Below are 22,113 nucleotides of genomic sequence, written 5' to 3' on the forward strand. Positions count from 1 at the left end.
TTATAAAATAGGCTGATGTGTGTGTGTGTGTGTGTGTGTGTGTTCACTTTTTAATATTTGTTAGCAACAGCTCCAGCTGGAACTAAAGGCCTTTCTGGAGAAACTCGGAGTCTACGAACGAATTAAACAGTCCTGGGATGAAACAGCAGAGTATATTAAGGTGAGTACCGGGAGGAGATTTCAACATTGGCACAGTTTAACTACCATATGGATATTTCAGCCGGAATTTGCTGATATTTTGTGTTTAGAAGCAGAGCCAAAACACTGAGACTAAAATTAAGGAGGCGTTTGAAAAGCTTCACCAGTTTCTGGAAAATGAAGAGGCAGCCAGGATGATGACGCTGAGGAAAGAAGAAGAGCAGAAGAGTGAGATAATTAAAAAGAAGATTGAGGAGATTAGATCAGGGATGTTATCTCTCTCACGCATTATTGAGTCCATCGAAGAACAACTAAAAAGGAATGACTTCACATTTCTTGTGGTAAGAAGCACTTGGTTTGGTTTCTGGACTTTGAATGTTTAAATTATGTTTTATGATGTTTTATTTCAAAAGATCAAAGAAAACTGCATATTTTTCCATTATATTGAGTAGAAATTGCAGAATGTAATTTTAAAAAATCAGCAAGGATGCTTTAAGCTGATCAAAATTAAAGACATTTATAATATCCCAAAAAGTTTCCATTTCCAATAAATGCTGTTCTTTTAAACTTTCTATTAATTTCTATTTCTATTTTTAAAAATCCCACACAATATGAAGCAGCACAACTGTTTTCAACATTGATGATAATAAGTATTGTTTCTTGAGCAGCAAATCAGCCTATTAAAATGATTTCTGAAGGATGACACGATTACATTTGAAAATGTATTAAAATAGAAAACAATTTTAAATTGTAATAATATTTCATAATATTACTGTTTTATTATATTTTTGGCCAAATATATGCAGCTTTGGTAGATTTTCTGATCACATAATAAAGATTAATCTTTCTGTTTTTATCAATATTATTTCTAGAACTACAAGGCTACAATTGAAAGGTGAGAAGGGTTTTTTTTTCTTTAACTTCTGGTTTTCAAACCCACATCAGTACTGACTAAATGTTGTTTCAGAACAAAGTGTAAAATGCGGGATCCTACCAGACCTTCAGGAATGCTCATCAATGTAGCAAAACATGTGGGTAACATGACCTTTGAAGTATCGAAGAAACTACAAGCCAACGTCCGATACAGTGAGTACTGAGCAGATCAAATAAATCTTCTCAATCTTCTCACACAGAGATGCAGCAGAATGAAAAAAACACACGGTCTAGAGATGCATTTTAAAAGATGGGAGCCATTCACACAGAACGTGTTTTTGCTTTGGAAATACTCCAGACACAGAATGTGTCAATGCGAGATGTAAACTCTGAACAAAAGTCATAATTGTAGGACATAAACTTGCAATTGCAAGAAAAAAAGTCAGAAATGTGAGATAAAATGTCAAAATTACCTTTTTTTTAAATTAATGGCAGAAAAAAAAGAATTGTGAGATGTAAACTCAGAATTCTGAGAAGAAGAAGTCAGAATTGGAGATATAAACTCAAAATTGTGTTATACACGTGCAAATCGGAGAAAAAAAAGTCAGAATTGCAAGCTTTTATCTTGCTTGTCTGAAAAGGAAAACCCAGAATTGTAAAATATAAACTCAATTTTGAGATATACAGTTAAGAATTCAGAGGGGGAAAAAAGAAAAAAAAGTCAGAATTGTGACATGGAAACAGAATTGAGGGGAACACGTGAGATTTGCAAGATTTTAAATCATAATTCTGAGTTTTGACTTTTGGATTGGGAGTTTATTCTGAGTTTGTATCTCAGAATGTCAAAAAAAGAAAGAAAAGAAAAACAAGAAAAGTCAAAAGTGTGAGATATAAAGTAACAATTTTTTTTATTCTATGGCAGAAATGGGCTTCCATAGTTCTAAAAATGCAGCACTCAAGATTAACGAAGTTTAAGACTTTGCTTTCCCCCCATTCCACTGCCAGTGTCTTGCATTTTTCAAAGCAAAATACTTTGTGTGTGAATGTCTTAAAAGTGAGTACATCTCTATCTCTTTCTCTCCAGCCCCAGTAACCTTTGACCCCAACACCGCCCATCCTTATCTGCTCGTGTCGGATGATCTGACCTGTATAACTTACACTGACGAGCATTTCCAACAGCTTCCAGCAAACCCAGAGAGATTCGACGGCTACACAAGCATTCTAGGTTCTGAGGGCTTTAACTCGGGGACTCACTGCTGGGACATCGAGGTGGGCGACAGCACAGCCTGGGCCGTGGGAGTGATCACAGAGTCCGCATACAAACACAGACAGACCCCCTCCAAAACGGGCCTGTGGTATGTGGGCTTCTGCAATGGTAAATACGGGAAGGGCTATTCTCCAGAGATCCTCGCCCTTCTACGGGTCACCCAGAGAATTCAGAGGATCAGGGTGCAGCTGGACTGGGACAAGGGCAAAGTCACATTCACCGACTCGGCTCGTAATATCGGTCTGCATGTGTTTAAACACACGTTCACTGAGAGAGTGTTCCCTTACTTTTATAGTCACTGTATGAAACATCCAATGAGGATCATACCGGTAAAGACAGCTGTGGAAGCACACGTTTAGAGCCAATACAACTTTTAAACTGGTGAAGTTAAGCAGTTAAAGCTTAACTGTGATATCAATAATACAACAATATAAAATCATCTTAAGAAGACAGTAGCAAGTACAGTACTGCAATAAAACATTACTGCATGATGATAATGATTTGTTTTTGCTGCCTATCTTTTGGAACAACCTCTGTGTATGGATTGTAGAGTTGGGGTATTTGGACTCAGACTGCAATTATGAATGAAGACGGACTCGAACTTCTAAGGATTTGGACTTGACTCTGACTCGACAAGGTGAAATCAGACCCAGCACTGGTAGGTTGTGTCTGTGATGTGCTAAAATGCTAGTCTAGGTAGACTTGGTTCACTTGGTTTTGGAATGGAGCTTATTTCTTATATTGTGGCAACAGCACAATTATTGCATTTTGGAGCCTTTTTTACTGAAGCACCATTATTTCAAGTTGTATGTTTAGCTATATTAAGACCTGATACGACAGACTGGCTTGTTTAACAGAATTGATCTGTTTAATCAGCCCCATCCACAATTAAAGGAGCGGTGTACTCAGAATGACGAATTCCAAAGGAAAAGCTGGGAGCTTTGATTCCTGTGAAAGTAACCTGTGAAGAAAGACAAAGGGAACCATTTTAGTACAAATTCTTGTTGTTTAAATAGTTTTAGTAGAGAGCATTCCAAAGCTGGAAACTACTGTTTAGAAGGTGGGAGTAGGTAACATTTTTTGATGTTTTTGATAAATAAAAGTCTCTTATGTTCACCATAGATTAAAAAAATACAGTAAAACAGTAATATTGTGAAATAATAATACAGTTCAAAATAACTGTTTTCTATTTGAATATATTTTAAAATGTAATTTATTCCCGTGATAACAAATCAGAATTTTCAGCATTATTACTCCAATATTCAGTGTCACACACTGTAAAAAGTAAATCCGTAAAATAACAGAAAAAGTACTGGCAGCTCATTACACATTACTTTTATGGACATTTCTGTTAACTCTAAAACACAATGCAATGACGTGTGAAATTCAAAATACTGGTAAAACACCTGTAAAAAATAAATACGGAAAAAATCCTTCAAATTATACAGTATATTGTGCCCTGATTTTACAGATTTTTTAGAGTGCATGATCTTTCAGAAATCATTCTAATATGCTGATTTGCAGCTCAAGAAACATTTCTTATGATTATCAATGTTGAAAACAGTCATATATTGTGGATTCCATGATACATTTTTTCAAGATTCTTTGATTAATAGAAAGTTCAAAAGAACAGCATTTATTGGAAACAAAGTCATTTATAATAATGTTATAAATGCATAGTGTAGTATAGTAGTATAAAATGGTATTGTATATGTTAGCCTGGTACAGACCCTTTCTGGATGGTGGGCTCCAGGTCCTGGTTTCTTTGTAGTGTCTCCAGGTGAGAAGTTGCGTCCGGTCATGCTGTACTCAGGGGCCTTGTGTTTGTACACACCTGAATTCACCACTTGGTAGGTCCCTGGGCCTGGAGTCTGAGAAAATGAATGTTATCATCTTTGCAAAGTAGAGGTAAATATTGTAAAATGATGTGTCCGTACCTTCCGTAGATCTTCATAGAAGCTGCCGATTGCGCTACGACCGCCGAAGAAGACATTTGGGGCAGATGCTTTATTCACAACTCTTGGCCCTAATACTGGGGGAAGCATGTATGCAGCTGGACCTGGAGACAAGTTAATGCATGAAATTTACAGCAAATGCACCTGCCCCAGAAGTGTTGCTGTGTAGATGTGTGGAAATCTACCTGGTGTTTGGTCATTACGAAACAATTTAGTCCTAGCAGACAGAGAGAACGCAGGGGCAGAGTAAAAGGTGGTTTTTATTGCGTTTTCAGGGGAGTAACTGCCTGAAAAGAAAAATCAAAAGCCAGTTTAATCTGTTCTACACTCACAGAGAAAAGGTACAATGCTGTCACTGGGCTGTTCTAAGGTTCTTTTTACCCCTAAATGCTACATATTAATACCTTTAGAAAGTGTGCCACCCCAGTGACAGTTTTGTACCTTTTCTTATAAAAGTGAACATTGTTGTACAGCTACAAAGTCTGTGTGTTTATGTTGTGTAAAAGACCTGGGCCAGGGGTTTTAAAGGGCTGAATATCCTTAGCTCGGCCATAGACGGAGTACACAGGGGTTCCATCCCGACCCACCCTGGTGATGTTGGAGGGAACGAGGTATCCAGGACCTGGGGAAGAGTTGGCCTGTGAGTCACGATGACGTGTGCCGAAGCTGAATGCTGGGCCTTTCTGCATCTGCGGGTCATGGTTGTTCATTCCTGTGTAGTGCAAAGAAATCCCTCAAAGTCATGGCAGGGCAATAGCATATTATTTAAAAAAAATAACACTTCGAAATTATTATTGGTCCTCCGAATTCCAGTTTTTACCCCACTTTTTAGCTCCTGATTTACTGGTTATATTTATTTTTGGGACAAATTTGTACCCAGAAGTGAGCTGAACCTTCTTTTTGAGAACATCATCATTTGTAACGGTATAAAAAAAGTAAATAAAAAAGTGTTTTAGAAACTTAAAAATGTAAAATGTTTTCTCTTAGGTTAGATTTTGGATTAGGTTATCACATTTGTAACTAGCTGTATAAAAACAGTAAAATCTATGCAATGTACCCATTTCTCTGTCTGTGTGTGTGTGTGTGTGTGTGTGTGTGTGTGCGTTTTTGTGACAAATGAGGACATAAATTTGTATAATGACAAGGGTATGACATAGGTATTACAAGGAGAAGGTGACTTTTCAGGACATTACCCCATGTCCCCACTTTTCAAAACGCTTATAAATCACACAGAATGGAGTGTATTGAAAATCTGAAATAGCACAAAGTCTCCTGTAAGGGGTAGGTTTAGGGGTAGGGTTGGTAAAGGGCAATAGAATATACGGTCTGTACAGTAGAAAAACCATTATGCCTATGGGATGTCCCTACTTTCCACAAAAACAAACCTGTGTGTGTGTGTGTGTGTGTGTGTGTGTGTGTGTACCAGTTGCCCCTGGCAGAGAATATGTTGGCCCTGGACTGTTATACATTGCAGCAATGGGGCCCCTTGCCCTGTGGGGCTTCCAAGGACCAACCCATACTTCCATAGGCATGATGTCTGTTGGAAAAAAAGAAATACTAAAACTGCTTGTAAAAATGCTTGTGTTAAATAAAAGTGTTAAATAAAACTAGATTGAAGAGTTTGTAGACAAACTTTTAGTTGGCTTGAAAAATCCTTGCCAGAAAGTTTTAAAAAGTTATAAAAGCTTGCAGTCTGAAGGTTTTCAGTTTGAAGTAGTTTGAAATTTAACAGTTTTAAAGATTAAAGTTTGAATGTTTTCAAGGCAATACAGTCTATCAGAAAAACATATATATGTAGGTATAAAACATTGCTAGGGTACCTGGGGTGGTTGCTAGGGTGTTTCTAGCATGACTAGCATGTTGCTGACATGTTTTAGCATGATTAGCATGTTGCTAGCATGATTAGCATGTTACTAGCATGTTGCAACCATGATTAGCAAGTTACTAACATGTTTCTAGCACGATTAGCATGTTGTTAACATGATTAGCATGTTACTAGCACATTGCTAACGTGATTTGCATGTTATTAGCATGTTTCTAGCATGATTAGCATACTGCTAGTATGTTTTTAACACGATTTAACATTGTAAATGGGAAAAAAAATCAAAATAAAAACAAGGTAAAACCAGCTGATTCAATAAAAAAACAGCTAGAGACCAGTTAAAATCAGCTAAAACCAGCTGATTTAGCAAAAAGCCAGCTAAAACCAGCTGAACCAGTCAAAAACCATCTTAAACCCAGTCTAGGCTAGTTGTCTAGTCTTAGCTGGTTTAAGCTTAAAATAGTAGCTGTTTTAAACTTGGTTGGTCTTTTAGCAGGTCTCCCAGCCTGACCAGCTAAGACCAGCCGACCAGCTAAAGAGGTGCCAAAACCACTTTAAAACCAGCCTGAAAGCAGCCAACCAACTAGATAGATAGATGGATTAGAACTATTTCTAATATATAATTAATAATATATGTCCCTTTTTAGACTTGCACTCTATTCATTTGCTGCTTGTTTTCTTAAAAAAAAAACACACTTGCTTTCTAACCTTTCTGTATTCTATCTGATTTCTTTTCATTTATTATAATTAACAAAAGCAAAAAGACCTCTAACACTAGCTTGCTCTATTCTTTTTCTATTCTATCTGTTTTCTTTTTATTTATTATATAATTTTAAAAACCCTTGCTATGTGTACCGCGTTCAGCTGAGACTTGTTATAGCACTTGCATATCATTGCTCTTTTGTTGATTTTGATTGCTTCCATTGTCCTCATTTGTAAGTGGCTTTGGATAAAAGCATCTGCTAAATGTAAATGTAAATGTAAATATTAGATCGCGTGGAAGCTTAAAATGAGTTTAAATGGGTTAGAAATAGTACATAGAAGGGAAGTTTGATTGAGCCTAATGGGCTTCAGTGTGTTTAGATTTAAATTTTTTGACAGTTGGAGTTTGAATAGTCTTGGCTCATTTGAACAAATCTAAATCTGTGGGATTTTTATGATTTTTAATCTTCAATTTTAAGAAAACCGTATGTCCGATCAGTCTGAAAAGATATTGCAACCCGAGTCAGAACAGTCTGAAGAGCTGGGCTGAGTTTGGTGGTTCTAGCTTGAAAGCTGAAGGAGGAGTAGCCTTCAGAAATTTAGTCTAAGAATAATAAGAAGAAGCTTAAATAGAATATCAGTAAGTTGGCTTTTTCAAGCCTTTAGTCTAATTTAATTTAAATAAAATTAGCATACAGCTCCGTAACTGGTAACTGTAAAAAAAGCGTAAAAGTAAACAGCAAACGAAGTAAAAAATAGCAACTTACCTTAAGTGCAAGATATTAAAAAGTTAGTGAATTTAATAGACTTTCGATCTTCAGGCGAGTTTTGACAGAATGAATATATTATAGCTTAAATTGTGTTCAGTGCGTTGATGATTTTTAGATGTAAGTTACACTTAACTTAACTTAAAACGACAAAACGATGCCAGTTACAATACAGTATCTGCAATACAATACCGTTTTTACTACAATACAGTAAAAACGATGTTATTTACATAGAAAGGTAAAATAAAAAAAAGTTATAAATGTAGCTCGTGAAGAGCTCTAATGAAACTCTCAGCTGCTGCGAGTCTTTGTTTGTTTATAATTGTTTCTTTTTAATCTCTATGGCGCCGTCGCCATGGTGATTCTTTGATGTCATTTTTGAGTGACAGTCCAGTGGCTCTACATGCGACTCCACAGCAATCCGTGCGGTTTTATTCATTATTAAACACATTAAGGTATAACCAAATTCAACAAGTGCTCTCCTTAGAGATATTTCAAATGTTAATTTAATACACACATACTGTATTAAGTTCCTCCGTTTTTAGACCAGATTATACACACATTAAATTTATTAATCGATACATTTTAAAGGAACGAAATATTTTTCTTAAAAAAAAATTTTTTTTTTAACGAAAAAAAATTACAATTATTTGGACACACTTAAAATGTTTGTATATCATTTCACTGGATAATAAAATATCTAAATTAAATAATAAGTTAATTAATTAAAATATATTAAAATGAGATTTTAAAAAATCAAATAGAATATCAGTAAGTTGGCTTTTTCAAGCCTTTAGTCTAATTTAATTTAAATAAAATTAGCATACAGCTCCGTAACTGGTAACTGTAAAAAAAGCGTAAAAGTAAACAGCAAACGAAGTAAAAAATAGCAACTTACCTTAAGTGCAAGATATTAAAAAGTTAGTGAATTTAATAGACTTTCGATCTTCAGGCGAGTTTTGACAGAATGAATATATTATAGCTTAAATTGTGTTCAGTGCGTTGATGATTTTTAGATGTAAGTTACACTTAACTTAACTTAAAACGACAAAACGATGCCAGTTACAATACAGTATCTGCAATACAATACCGTTTTTACTACAATACAGTAAAAACGATGTTATTTACATAGAAAGGTAAAATAAAAAAAGTTATAAATGTAGCTCGTGAAGAGCTCTAATGAAACTCTCAGCTGCTGCGAGTCTTTGTTTGTTTATAATTGTTTCTTTTTAATCTCTATGGCGCCGTCGCCATGGTGATTCTTTGATGTCATTTTTGAGTGACAGTCCAGTGGCTCTACATGCGACTCCACAGCAATCCGTGCGGTTTTATTCATTATTAAACACATTAAGGTATAACCAAATTCAACAAGTGCTCTCCTTAGAGATATTTCAAATGTTAATTTAATACACACATACTGTATTAAGTTCCTCCGTTTTTAGACCAGATTATACACACATTAAATTTATTAATCGATACATTTTAAAGGAACGAAATATTTTTCTTAAAAAAAAATTTTTTTTTTAACGAAAAAAAATTACAATTATTTGGACACACTTAAAATGTTTGTATATCATTTCACTGGATAATAAAATATCTAAATTAAATAATAAGTTAATTAATTAAAATATATTAAAATGAGATTTTAAAAAATCACAATACATTAGTTTAGAAAGGAGAGAGAAGATAAATCAGGGGCAAAAACAACATTGTTTTTTTTGTTTTTTTACTTTATATATATTGATCTTTTTTCTCCTTGATTTTTGTATTTTGTCTTGGTTTTGTTAAATATTGTTTGAAAAAAATGTATGGAAAACCAATGATCAATTTGAAAATATCTTATGTAGGCCTACTATATATATATATTATGTGATTTCCAAAGAAAATATGTAAATAAATAAAGAAATACATTTTACAGCTAAAATATATTTACAGTGGGTACGGAAAGTATTCAGACCCCCTTAAAATTTTCACTCTTTGTTATATTGCAGCCATTTGCTAAAATCATTTAAGTTAATTTTTTTTCCTCATTAATGTACACACAGCACCCCATATTGACAGAAAAACACAGAATTGTTGACATTTTTGCAGATTTATTAAAAAAGAAAAACTGAAATATCACATGGTCCTAAGTATTCAGACCCTTTGCTCAGTATTTAGTAGAAGCACCCTTTTGATCGAATACAGCCATGAGTCTTTTTGGGAAAGAGGCAACAAGTTTTTCACACCTGGATTTGAGGATCCTCTGCCATTCCTCCTTGCAGAGCCTCTCCAGTTCTAAGACAAAACAGTAGCCACTCAGTTTAATATTTTGTTAACTAACACAAAAACAATCATATAGTTTTATACGTAAAAAAATAATACGTGTTTAAATACTTTAAAGGAGGACTGTACACTGAAACAGAAATCAATAACTTGATCAGTCATTCATTTAATCAAACAATGGTTCTTTATATAGATATCTTTATTGGTTTCATTAGTTTAAGCACTGCTCCTAACACTGTGATGGTGTTGTAGTGTTTGGGTAGTGGTTGTGTAGGTACTGCTCTCTCATTGTAACTCTGAGGACCCGTAACAAGATGTTGTTTCTCTCTAGTTCCTCTGGAAGGCGCTGTTAAAATACAAAATCGTGCAAAAGTGCATTTAAAATACTTCTATGTTTATATATCTATTTATTTGGGAAGATTAGCACATGTACACACACAAACGTACTCTTGTTAAAGCTCGAAGGAGTCTCTGTAGTATAGCAAGTTCAAACTGAGGACATCGACCCGCCACTTGACCCACACAGTCCAGCAAACAGCAGATGGTGTGCCGCTGATACTAAAACAACACAAAAGAAATATAACCACATCAAGCTGTACATTGTTGAGCAAGCTGTAAGTACTTCAAAATTTCATGTTTAATTCAATGTGTTGTGTGCCTTTTCTTTGTAATTATTTGTGAAATTACTAGCAATTTCTGAGTATAAATAGTGTCTATACCAGGGGTGTCCAAACTCGGTCCTGGAGGGCCGGTGTCCTGCAGAGTTTAGCTCCAACTTGCCTCAACACACCTGCCTTCAAGTTTCTAGTATGCCTAGTAAGAGCTTGATTAGCTGGTTCAGGTGTGTTTAATTGGGGTTGGAGCTAGACTCTTCAGGACACCGGCCCTCCAGGACCGAGTTTGGACACCCCTGGTCTATACCAATTTTTTAGTGATGTAAAATATGCCTTATTTGTATGACACACACACACACACACACACAGAGAAGTGTAACAGACATGTAAGCGTTTTTTAAACTTGTTAAACAGCAATTTCTGTGTTTTTATGCTTAAATGTATTCCCAAACTGTGTTGTTCTGTCACAATGAGTTCTGATTTTCACCTTTTGCAGTGAAATATTGTGCAGGTTTTGTGCAGGCCAGGTTGAGGTCAGCCTCTCTATGTCATCTTTACTGAGAACGGGATCCTGTTATGATAAAGCACAACAGCTAAAACACTGCATATGACACAACGAGGAAAAACTCTCCTAAAAGTATCGTTTTTAAAATTCCATAAGCATGTTATGTTTATGTCAGGCTTATTGTTTTCCAGAAACTATCTTTTTTTGTGCCAGAATTACCATATACTGTGACCTCTGACCTTTAGTTTGTCCAGCCAGATCCATAACAGTGTGCTCAGAACGTCAGGATCTGTTTCCATGACAAGTGTAGCCCAGCCACAATCAGTCAAGTTGAGCTCATCCTGAGGAGAATTAAAACAGGGTCAAATCTCCCGCATTAACACAGTATTCACAGACTCGGCTGAAACTGGGATAAAACAAAAGCTTTTGTCATACAGACAGAGTAATGTGTAAATGTAAGGAGAATGCTAGATAAATATGATCAAATGTAAAAGTCAATATGGTTATCAGAGCGATTTTAAAGCTAAAAAAATACAGATTCCGTGATTTTTTTTCAAATGTTATTTTTTTTTAATCATTGCTCTGTATATTATATCTGTACATGCAGTCATATGAAAACATGATTATGCTTTGTATGGTGATAATAATGTGTTACTGGACCAAAACCTTTTGTCAGTCCAGAAACTAACAAGGGTGTGGATCCAGGAACATTCTTCTTCATGTCGAAACCAAGTCAAACATGCTTTACCTGCAAAACCGCTGCTTTTTTCAATACAGTGTCCAGCGGGGGGCGCTGTTGTGCCATTGCTTTAGCGACAGCTCTTGATAATGATGATTGAACTGATGTAGGATGCTCCAGCCTTAGCTTTAAGAAAAACATCCACAACATTTGCACAAATAAGAGGTAATACAACATAAAAGTTCTCAAAATTCTTCAGGCAGTCATCTAAGATGCAGAAAGAATGGTGGATATTTTATTTGGTCTCACTCACACTGACCTCGATGTTTGAGCTGAACTTTAAGTAAGCCTGAGGTTTCTTGGTTGTACATTTTGTCTTCTTGTTCACATTCTCAATTTGTGGGTGAGGACCTGATGGTGGATTGGGGCTGTGTTTCTCTGTCGTCCCATTGCATTGGTCTGTCATCGGGGTTTGAGGACTCTTTTGGGATTCTGTTGGGATACTCTGATCTTTTGATGGGCCGATTTCTCCATTGCTTATTTGATGGTGTCCACCAGATTGAGGAGAGTAGCGTGAGAACATTAAATCCTTGCAGAAACAACAGGATTTCATATGTCTCTGTTATGCAGTTTCATAAACTTAAACTTTCATTAAAAATTACAAAATTATTTAAAAAAAAAACTAAATTATAATTATTAAAATTATAATCTAGAAAATATATTTAAATTTTAAATTTTTATTATACACACACACACACACACACACACACACACATACATGGGTCAAAGACGAAAAAGGGTTTAAGCATAAAAACAGTAAGTGTAATACTGCTTTAAATTGTTGTTGTTTTTCCCAAAAAATTTTTAAAAGTTTTCTGTTTAATTTAATTTTAATTTTTTTTTTGTTTTTCTGTGCAAAAAATAAATATCATACATTTTTCCCTGATTTACAGAAGAGACCCACTAAAATAGTTTTCTGTTTAATTTAATTGTAATTTTTTTTTGTTTTTCTGTGCAAAAAATAAATATCATACATTTTTCCCTGATTTACAGAAGAGACCCACTAAAATGTAATTCAGTGTAACAATCTTGTCAGGCATATTTGCAACAAAAATCAATGTATGACATATTAAAAGACTGATTACTTTCAGTTATTCAGAATAAGCATGTTGTTTGAATTTTTACATAAATATTGTGTTACACTGAATGACAGTGTAACATTATTTCAACCAAATGTTGACATTTTATCCTCCAAAAACCTTAAAAACCTTAAAAGTAGACACTTTACTTACATTTAATGTGTTTTCTATAGACATAAAATCACTTTTGTAAATTTCTTTTGATATGAACATCTTAACGTATTTGACCTACATACATAAATAGATAGATAGATAGATAGATAGATAGACACTCAATTATAAAATTTAAATATAATATATACATTTATTTATATTAAACATAACTTTATGTTTAATATAAATAAAGGAGGGAATGGAAGTATATATTTTTTATATTATGGTATACTTGCTTTACAAGTATTTCCATCGTTAGTTAATGTTAACTATGTAGTTAACTAATTTTAACAAATATTACCATTTATTTTTATTTTCAAAAATTAGCAGTAAACTGACTGGCTCACCTCAATAATAGTAATCTTGCTGAGATCTGACTCGCTGTAGCTTCGCTTGTTTAGAAGGACGTCCCTCTTCCTCTCCAAGAACCCGAATGGCTCGTCCCAGGACTCGCAGGAGTACGCTCTGCATGAGCCTCTCCTTTCCTTCAGAGCAGGCCGGTTTCTCTTCAGAAGTGTCACCTTCACTGTCTTCTTCAGGGCCAAGATGTTCAGCCTCTTCTCCAGTTCTCTCTGGGCCTCTGGAGGACTGGGAGGCCCCTGGGTGAGAGTGATCAGCATGCTGCAGAGGACGTGCAGGATCTTGGGCGTGTGTTTGAGGGTTTGGGCCTCGTCCCCGTGCAGCAGAAGGGCCTGACGCAGGAGATACTGCCGGAGACTGAAGGAGGAACCGTGCCGCATGTTCAGACACGGGTACTGGGCCAGCTGAGAGCCCACCAGCCGGGCGAAATCAAACACCAGATTGATCTGTGATCGAGTCTGGATTGAGCGAGGCCTTCTGATCCGAACATAGTGGACAGCTTCACTAGCGCTGATTCGACAGGTGTAGACCAGATAGCATGCGATAAGAACACCTGTACAGTAGGGTTGATATTAAGGACTTTACTCAAATAGAATATCATCTTAAAGTAATAATGCATGAGATGCAACTTGCCTGTCCTTCCCAGTCCAGCATGGCAATGAACAGCCACCTTTCCTTCCTGCACAGCGAAGGCCAAAACCTTCACGGCATCCAGCATCCCCTCCAGAGATGACACTCCAAAATCAGACATCCCAAAATTATAGAAGTAAACTGTCAGACAAAAAGGAACATAATTCAGTAATTCATCATTTAATTTATTGGGTGAATCTCACAAGGAATACTCAGGTCATATTTTACACCAGCATTAAAGGAAAATGTATATTATTGCATGGCATGTAGAAAATGACCATTCATACATTTTAGGCCCAATACATATGTTTGCACTGTGATTATATTATATATTGTAAGATATATAATACTGTTCAAAAGTTTGGGGTCAGTAAGGTTTTCTATAAAGAAATGAATACTTTTATTCAGCAAAGATGCAATAAATTGATCAAAAGTGACAGTAAGGACATTTATAATAATATAAAAGATTTATATTTCAAATAAATGCTGTTCTTTTGAATTTGTGAATTTGTCACTATATATATGCGTGCGTGCGTGTGTGTGTGTGTGTGTATAGTATATATATAACCTAATGAGATTTAGGAGTGCACAATGCAAATATCTGTTTAGGGTGTAATATGAACCAGATATGTTGCAAGAGAATCATACTAATAGTAGTTCTATGAAAGTTCCATGAAAGTTTATGACTTTGGCTCACTTTGACTGTCCATAAAGATCTGAGGTGAATATGTGAACCCACTGCCAGGGTCCAGAGGAGGGCCGCAGTGAGCATGTTCGCCTGGCAGCTGCATATTAATGATGGATTTAATGTTGAACCTATAAGCAAGTACACAAGCATACACACACATACACACATTGTCACTTATTAACCAGAACCACTCCTCTGCAGAGTAAGTAAACATCTTTTTAAAGACTGTATTAAATAACACTCACTGTTTGAACTGCTCTATGATGCAGTGTCTCTTGATGAGACATGTAGAAGGTCGTGCCATTGCAATAATGTCATCGGTCACCCTAAATACAAGGAACACAGTGAATATATACATGGCTATTTTTGTACGGCAAAGAAAGAGGAAAAACATATTAAACAATTTCTCATTCTTGCATTCAGTTCAATTCTTACAGGTTTCGATGTCACTGGTTCTTCTCACATATAAATATTCCTATTTGTTTGGTGTGTCTCTTCTAACACTAAGGCTATGTCCACATTAATCCGGATACATTTGAAAACACATATTTTTTCTTGACCTTTGACCTTTAGTCCACACGGAAACAACGTTTTTGTCCAGCAAATACGGAGCTTTTTGAAGACGCTCTCCAAAGTGAGTACATTTGGAAGCGCCGTTTTCACGTTGCAGCTGTGTTAGATTAATGTTGCTGTAGCCTTAATCATTCAGACAACAGAAACACTGTAGGCCTCACCAGCTGGAGAAGACACCTTTAATGGCCTGTTGGCTTATGCTCCAGCACGCTGGACCTTCATATCGACAGTCTTTTCCCCCACAGGCAAAAAGACAGATGATCTTCGAAGGAATAGCCTTCACCAGACTCTCCCTGGCCTGAGAATATGATGGTCTGGGCACTGGAACCTGCGGCGTCATGGAGGACAGGCGAGGACAGAAACTAACAGCAAATCACTGGTTCTGTATGCACTAATGGCTTAACATTTAGCAGGCAACTTTGTGGATGTGCTGTGCATTGGGAAATCAGCTGAGGAATACTATAGACAGAAATATGGCAAAGAGACAGAAAACATGCAGTCAGTGACAGAAGAGTCAAATTCCACCTACTAACATGACAAGAAATTAATTAAATAACAGTAGGGCAGTCAAGCTGTCGCCGCCATGTTAGCTGACCTACATTTTAAGCCTGTTGATATATCTACTGCTCTGTATTTTTCTTTAGGCCTATTGATAATTCTCTTATCAACAGAGACTTACCCATGTGGCTCCATCCAAAGAAAGGGTTAAATGTGAAATGTTTACATGCAGATTTCATGATAATCATGTAGAGACAATCTAACATGGCTATGCTGCATACAGAAACATGTTCATGCCTCAAAGCTGACCCAGCGATTGGTGTCTAATCCTTATTAAGTGTCATAAACACATTAGTGGATAGGTCGACGATTCATAGTAAGCCTAATTGTATAACGTGCTCTGGGGCTGGCAGTCTGTACATGCAATACCTACGAAACAAAAATGTTTCTCATGTACATTTTAATGTTTTCTTTTATTTAAATTAATTAAATAACAGTAGGGCAGTCAAGCTGTCGCCGCCATGTTAGCTGACCTACATTTTAAGCCTGTTGATATATCTACTGCTCTGTATTTTTCTTTAGGCCTATTGATAATTCTCTTATCAATAGAGACTTACCCATGTGGCTCCATCCAAAGAAAGGGTTAAATGTGAAATGTTTACATGCCGATTTCATGATAATCATGTAGAGACAATCTAACATGGCTATGCTGCATACAGAAACATGTTCATGCCTCAAAGCTGACCCAGCGATTGGTGTCTAATCCTTATTAAGTGTCATAAACACATTAGTGGATAGGTCGACGATTCATAGTAAGCCTAATTGTATAACGTGCTCTGGGGCTGGCAGTCTGTACATGCAATACCTACGAAACAAAAATGTTTCTCATGTACATTTTAATGTTTTCTTTGGTCTAAATTAAATGAGTCAGAGTTGTGGGCCATTAAGAATTTAATTGAGAAACTGGGAATAAAATTCCAAGATATTCATATAACTGTTGAAAGTGTGGTTTAATACATTGAATTTTCGGTATCAAAACAATACACAACATTTGGAATTTGTCCAGAAATATTAGTTGATATAAATAATTTATAAGGTTTCAAATGCCACTAAATTAATTTAAATGCATTTTATTTCATTTATAGAATAATTCAATTTATCAACTGAAATTTAATTTATATACAGTATTTTTCATTACATTTATAAATTACCAGTGTGGTTGTTGTTAACTGAAATGGAAATAAAAATTAGTTAAATAACAAATATATTAATAAAAATGACAAAACCACATAAAAGATCACTGCAACTTAAACTAAAGTGAAACTGAAAACATTTTTAAAAAGCTAATTAAAAAGAATAAATACTATAATAGTATAAAAACACTAATATATCACTGAAATCATCTTGCATTTTATGTCCCATAATTTAACCCCAAAATCTTCAAAATGTAGCCCAAACATATGACACATACCTTGCGAAATACTAAACTAGAGATTAGCTCCATCAGGGAAAAAACAAAAAAACATTCACACAAAATAGGTTTTTCACAACATGTAGTACTTTATTTAGGGGGAGTTACCATGCAGCTCATTAGAAAGCGATACATTTAGGCAGACAAATGCACAGAAATTCATCTGCATTCATGACATTTCTATGAACATCATTGAAAAACTAAACAGATCACTTGCTAAGGATCCCCTCGCCACAAAACCAAGAAAGCAATGAGTGCTCAATAGGATATGATGTCCTTTGATGTTGTGTCGCATCTATTGGGCTTCATTTCTGGCTAGACCTTAATAGGTCCTTTGATAAGGACCTTGCTCTGTATGAGATCGTTTCTCATTACAGGAACGTTACCTCTGTTGTGTAACTTTTGTTCAACAGCACTGCGATAACACCTGCGCGTGAAATTCAGCAGTGTGTCATATTGTGTATTGTTAGTAAGATATCTGAACCAGTGGATTCAACCAAGTCAGCACAACCTGCAGAACCGGTGTGCCTGTGAACCCTATTCTGGTGAACATGTCATCTCACTCTGATCACGCTCTCTATGGCTGAGCGGCGTTGACGTGGCATCAAAAGGAGGTAAAAGAACATCAAAAAAGAAAGAAAAAAAAACAAAACAGTGGGCTTTTACCTCTAACCCTGATCCGCTGCTCCAGAAACCTTCTGCTAGTTTTACTGGAGAGCTATTTGGACCAAGCAGCCATAGTCTGAATATATCTTTACAACAAATACACTTGGGCTTTAAAAGGGCGAGACCTCCCTGTATATATGTGAGCAACATGTATCCATTAGTACATCTACAAAATGCCCATCCAGCCCATTCTCTGTTTGTATTTTAATGGATTGTTGACTACTGTAGACCTTTTGCAGAAACAGTCAGTCCTGCTTTGGAGTCATGTGCGTTGCTCGATGGCACAATGGTGATTGAGGACGATTGTGATCACAGAAAAAACTGGCTCAAATCTTCCAACCTCGGGACCAGCAGCTCTCATGAGGGATCACCTCTCCATGAACATTTCGTTCTTCTCTCCATGGTTTCTTCAGGGTTGCACAAACAGACAGGAAAGCAGAGCCGTTCTGAAGAAAAGCGATGGTGCTGCCACTGCACAGCGGGAAAGTTGCGAGATCCATCGTTTTCCATGGAGGAATCATTGTCTACGTGTCAAGTTTGCCATGGACACATATGGCGTGGGAGGTACTTGGGTCGCGACATTTGTCACGACTGAAGCTGTGTGATTGCTTTGGCTGCTGCTGGCTTGTATCAACAATTGCACACAGCTTGTTTGATCCAGCGTGCTATTGGGTCTTTCTCAACACTGGCTGCATCAAGGTCTGGAGCAGTTGTCTACCCTTGGCAGCAGACACTTACTCCAGCACCTCCATCATCTTCTTCATCATCGTCATCATCATCCCCTTCATCACTCCCCTCAGATAAGATCTGTTGATGGAGAACAAACGCTGTTGCTCAAATAGATACACTGTAATAAAATGTTGACTTTTTATTTTAACTTATTGAGTTAACTTTTTGCTTTGACTCAGTTACATTTCATTTACTTAGAATATAACGTTTTGTTGGCGCAATTAAATTTTACTTACCCAGACACTTTTTTAAAGTGGATTTATAAAAGTAAGGTCAGTACCAAAGTTAATGTTCATTTAACCTAACTGTTCAACCAAATATAATAATTCATTAATTTCAGTTGTTCATTGCAACCATATCAAAAGGCAAAGAATTCTAAAACATAAAATAGTAAATATAAAATGTATGAAAACACACCTTATATAACACACTTTATTATCAATTTAACAAAGTGACAAAAGGACAGACCAAATCTCATTTTCAATTTTCAACTTTGTAATTCAGATCAACACTTGAATGTTTTTGAAAAACAATCCTGTCTGTAGTTTTTTTAAAAAATGGATTAAATAATTTTGGTTGCAGAATATTGCACAATACAGTACAATGCAGAGTGTTTTCATTTCATTTAGGACTGTGGATTGAAGAAAACAATGCAATGCATATTTATGAACCTTAAATGTCTTATTTTTATTTATGCTGTCATAGTTATGGGCTGCATTTTCTCATCTAATAAATAGCTACTTGACTAATAAATAAATGGTGATATTGAATTAAGTTATTATTTTATTATCTTACTTGCAGATTATCAATTTATATATAGCAAGTAAGTTTGAGTTATCCACCCATCCTTTACCCTGAGGAATCTGGCACACCCTCTTACATAAACACATTCTCTAAAGAGGTGGGGTGAATATAAAACAATAGTCTGAACTTTGAGCTCAGCTTAAGGTGCCATGCACAAACTAAGAGTTAATTTAAAATACAGCATAGTTAAACTGTCCGTGTCTCCGCTATAATATGATAGCAGATGTCCTTTACCATAGTGTCAGTTATTCCTACAAGACACATTAGTGCATATGTCCTTAAATGTATTTTATCTGCAGTGACACTTGCAATAGTATTATCTGTCTATTATCCTCAATCTATCTATCTATAAATCTATCTAAAGCTGAGTTTATACATACATGAAAGATTTAGATTAAGTGATATTTATTGCAACATCATGTTGAACCTAAACTCATACTTAAATGTGTGATTCGAAATAGTTGCTGAAAAGGAAAAGTTAAAGCTAAGGATGATAACATAATTAAAAAAGGTAAACTTCTACTTCATGCTAAACATCATTGCACATCACTTCAAAAAGGGTTTTCACATAAATATGGACACACACAAAATGTGCATACTTGCTAGTTTGCAATAATAATAATATTTTACCATATCATTTTCTTGAAGTGAATAATTAATAAAAAAATGGATAAATAAAAACTTACCATGCTGATGATTTGTTCAAGGTTCAGAGCAGTGTAGTGCAGTTCATGTGAAGTGAATCTTCATTCGTTATTTATACTCTTCCTACAGAAACTGCTCACACCTCCTCAAAGAACATAACTATGCAGCAGCCAGTCCGGTGCAGACACATTAGAAGAGATCTTTTCACAGAAACGAAAGTGAAAGTAAAACATTACTTGTAAGGGGTTTCAGATGTTCTCAGTTATATAATTTATCATGTAACAATTCAGATACAAAACGTTTAAGCCCTAGTGTGATTAGAAAAGATAGTCGTGTGACAGGGAATGACAGTGACACATACTGTATAAGGAAGTTTTGATCATGTTTGGCCTCTTGGTTATACTTATGTCAAATATATGCAATGCTTTTGATTGTTTTGTACAAAACTTTATATATTTTATGCATCTGGTAACAATTACAAAATTCAATTTGTTGATATTCGTAAACTGCATAAGTTAACACGAACTATCAGTGATATACAGTGGGTACGGAAAGTATTCAGACCCCCTTAAATTTTTCACTCTTTGTTATATTGCAGCCATTTGCTAAAATCATTTAAGTTAATTTTTTTTCCTCATTAATGTACACACAGCACCCCATATTGACAGAAAAACACAGAATTGTTGACATTTTTGCAGATTTATTAAAAAAGAAAAACTGAAATATCACATGGTCCTAAGTATTCAGACCCTTTGCTGTGACACTCATATATTTAACTCAGGTGCTGTCCATTTCTTCTGATCATCCTTGAGATGTACAAAATCATTTAATTGCGATGACAGAAAACATGTTTTTCTAAATAATAATCATGATAATAATAATAATAATAATTGTGAGATATGTTCTCTATGCTGTCTTACCTTGTTGATCTGGCAGCAGAAGGCTCTGGAAAGGACAGATCAGTGGGTCTGTGTGTAATTTATACTGGTGCTGTCCCCGCCCTCATCTGATCTGTGAACAGCTGCTGCCCTGATTTTCATAAGTTTCCTTTTCTCAGTAAGTTTCTGATCCTTCCCTCTACAGAAAGGCTTTGTTGTAGTTTCTTACTGAATGACACAGCATTTTCTTTGAGCCTTTTAAAATGAATCTAACTCACTTTTACCTTTGTAGAGACAACACATGTTTCTGACCAGTTGTTTTGCATCCATTTATATGTTCTGAAATGTCATTTTACTCTAAACATTATTTGAGAATATTGAAAATTGGGGCTGGTAAAAATGCTCTCCTTAACACTATTTCCCAAAAATGACAACACAGAAACCTGAAAGTTCACATACTATCAGTATTAATAATCATTGTAACACTTTATCATCAAGTTATATTTGTTAACATTATCTAAATTGTTAGCATGAATTAATAATGAAGCCTACTTCTACACCATTTAATCCTAAATTTAACATGAACTAATTTAAAGTTGTATCTGTTAACATGAGTTAAAGCACTAAAACTAACATGAATTCACATTAGAAATGAATAAATGTTGTAAAAGTGTATTTCTTATTGTTAGCTCACTATTAGGTAATAATAACTAATGTTAACAAACGAGACCTTATTGTTTTGTGTTGTATTGCTTTGCTATTTTAGCCTTTTCTTCAGCAGGGTTTCTGGTTGCACCAGGTTTTGTTTACTTTGGACACAGAATAAGCAAGTTATGTTTGATTCTGCTACTGGTCTCTGTTAATCAGTCCTTACTGAGCAAGGTGGTTAGAAGGATAATGTTCATAAATTTGGATGATAGCAGTTCATCCAAAAATGAAAGTTACCATGTCATTCCAAACCTTTATGAATGTATTTCTTCTGTGAAACACAAAAGACGATTTTGGGAAATGTCTGTTTTTGCAGTTTGTAAACTGCATGTCAAACTGCTGAAAAAAAGCACAAAGGTTCAAAACAGCAAATAATAAAATAACCCATAAACAACTCAATAAAGCGCTCTCCCTCTTTTCTGTGAAGTATAATGACAGTATATATATTATATGAATTACTCTTTGGAATTTTTTGACTTATAAACACTTTTAAAATATTCTGCAGTTGCCTTTACATGTCCTCCTACAATATTAGTCTGGTTAAAACTTTACAATAAGTTTCCTTTTGTTAACAATGCACAATA

At 35.4% G+C, this 22,113-nt stretch overlaps 3 protein-coding genes and 1 long non-coding RNA gene across 7 annotated transcripts in view; 1 reads left to right on the top strand and 3 right to left on the bottom strand.

Annotated features, from left to right (window-relative positions):
- LOC107559884 (tripartite motif-containing protein 35-like) overlaps nucleotides 1-2,637 on the top strand; it is a 3,682-nt gene extending 1,045 nt beyond the window's left edge. The window contains exons 2-6 of the mRNA XM_016243905.1: nucleotides 65-160; nucleotides 249-479; nucleotides 1,011-1,033; nucleotides 1,106-1,224; nucleotides 2,096-2,637. Of these exons, the coding sequence (XP_016099391.1) occupies nucleotides 65-160; nucleotides 249-479; nucleotides 1,011-1,033; nucleotides 1,106-1,224; nucleotides 2,096-2,637 (1,011 nt within the window). The remainder of the gene's footprint in view (nucleotides 1-64; nucleotides 161-248; nucleotides 480-1,010; nucleotides 1,034-1,105; nucleotides 1,225-2,095) is intronic.
- Nucleotides 2,638-3,146: 509 nt separating this feature from the next.
- On the bottom strand, nucleotides 3,147-5,765 carry cimap1b (ciliary microtubule associated protein 1B). Its single transcript, XM_016243917.1, has 6 exons — nucleotides 5,657-5,765; nucleotides 4,742-4,945; nucleotides 4,419-4,520; nucleotides 4,216-4,337; nucleotides 4,009-4,149; nucleotides 3,147-3,239 (listed from the first exon to the last, which is right to left on the bottom strand). The coding sequence occupies exons 1-6, from the start codon at nucleotides 5,763-5,765 to the stop codon at nucleotides 3,147-3,149; spliced, it is 771 nt and encodes a 256-aa protein (XP_016099403.1).
- Nucleotides 5,766-9,982: 4,217 nt separating this feature from the next.
- LOC107559595 (protein tyrosine phosphatase domain-containing protein 1) lies at nucleotides 9,983-16,385 on the bottom strand. Of its 4 annotated transcripts, none has more exons than XM_016243496.1 (12): nucleotides 16,246-16,385; nucleotides 15,292-15,589; nucleotides 14,803-14,883; nucleotides 14,567-14,685; nucleotides 13,873-14,010; nucleotides 13,227-13,792; nucleotides 11,901-12,176; nucleotides 11,657-11,773; nucleotides 11,148-11,249; nucleotides 10,891-10,974; nucleotides 10,237-10,347; nucleotides 9,983-10,135 (listed from the first exon to the last, which is right to left on the bottom strand). In XM_016243496.1, the coding sequence occupies exons 2-12, from the start codon at nucleotides 15,468-15,470 to the stop codon at nucleotides 10,019-10,021; spliced, it is 1,890 nt and encodes a 629-aa protein (XP_016098982.1). In that variant the 5' UTR covers nucleotides 15,471-15,589; nucleotides 16,246-16,385; the 3' UTR covers nucleotides 9,983-10,018. The 4 variants fall into 4 exon arrangements, with proteins under 4 accessions (XP_016098982.1, XP_016098990.1, XP_016098973.1 ...); XM_016243504.1 differs by lacking the exon at nucleotides 16,246-16,385 and adding an exon at nucleotides 15,810-15,941 and having other exon boundaries at nucleotides 11,907-12,176; XM_016243487.1 differs by lacking the exon at nucleotides 16,246-16,385 and adding an exon at nucleotides 15,810-15,941.
- A 1,373-nt stretch (nucleotides 16,386-17,758) lies between these two features.
- LOC107560075 (uncharacterized) lies at nucleotides 17,759-20,143 on the bottom strand. Its single transcript, XR_001605691.1, has 2 exons — nucleotides 19,985-20,143; nucleotides 17,759-18,572 (listed from the first exon to the last, which is right to left on the bottom strand). It is a non-coding gene; the product is annotated as an uncharacterized lncRNA (long non-coding RNA).
- Nucleotides 20,144-22,113: the final 1,970 nt, after the last annotated feature.

The sequence above is a fragment of the Sinocyclocheilus grahami genome, unplaced genomic scaffold, assembly GCF_001515645.1.
Source record: "Sinocyclocheilus grahami isolate Dianchi unplaced genomic scaffold, SAMN03320097.WGS_v1.1 scaffold22.1, whole genome shotgun sequence".
NCBI lineage: Eukaryota > Metazoa > Chordata > Actinopteri > Cypriniformes > Cyprinidae > Sinocyclocheilus > Sinocyclocheilus grahami.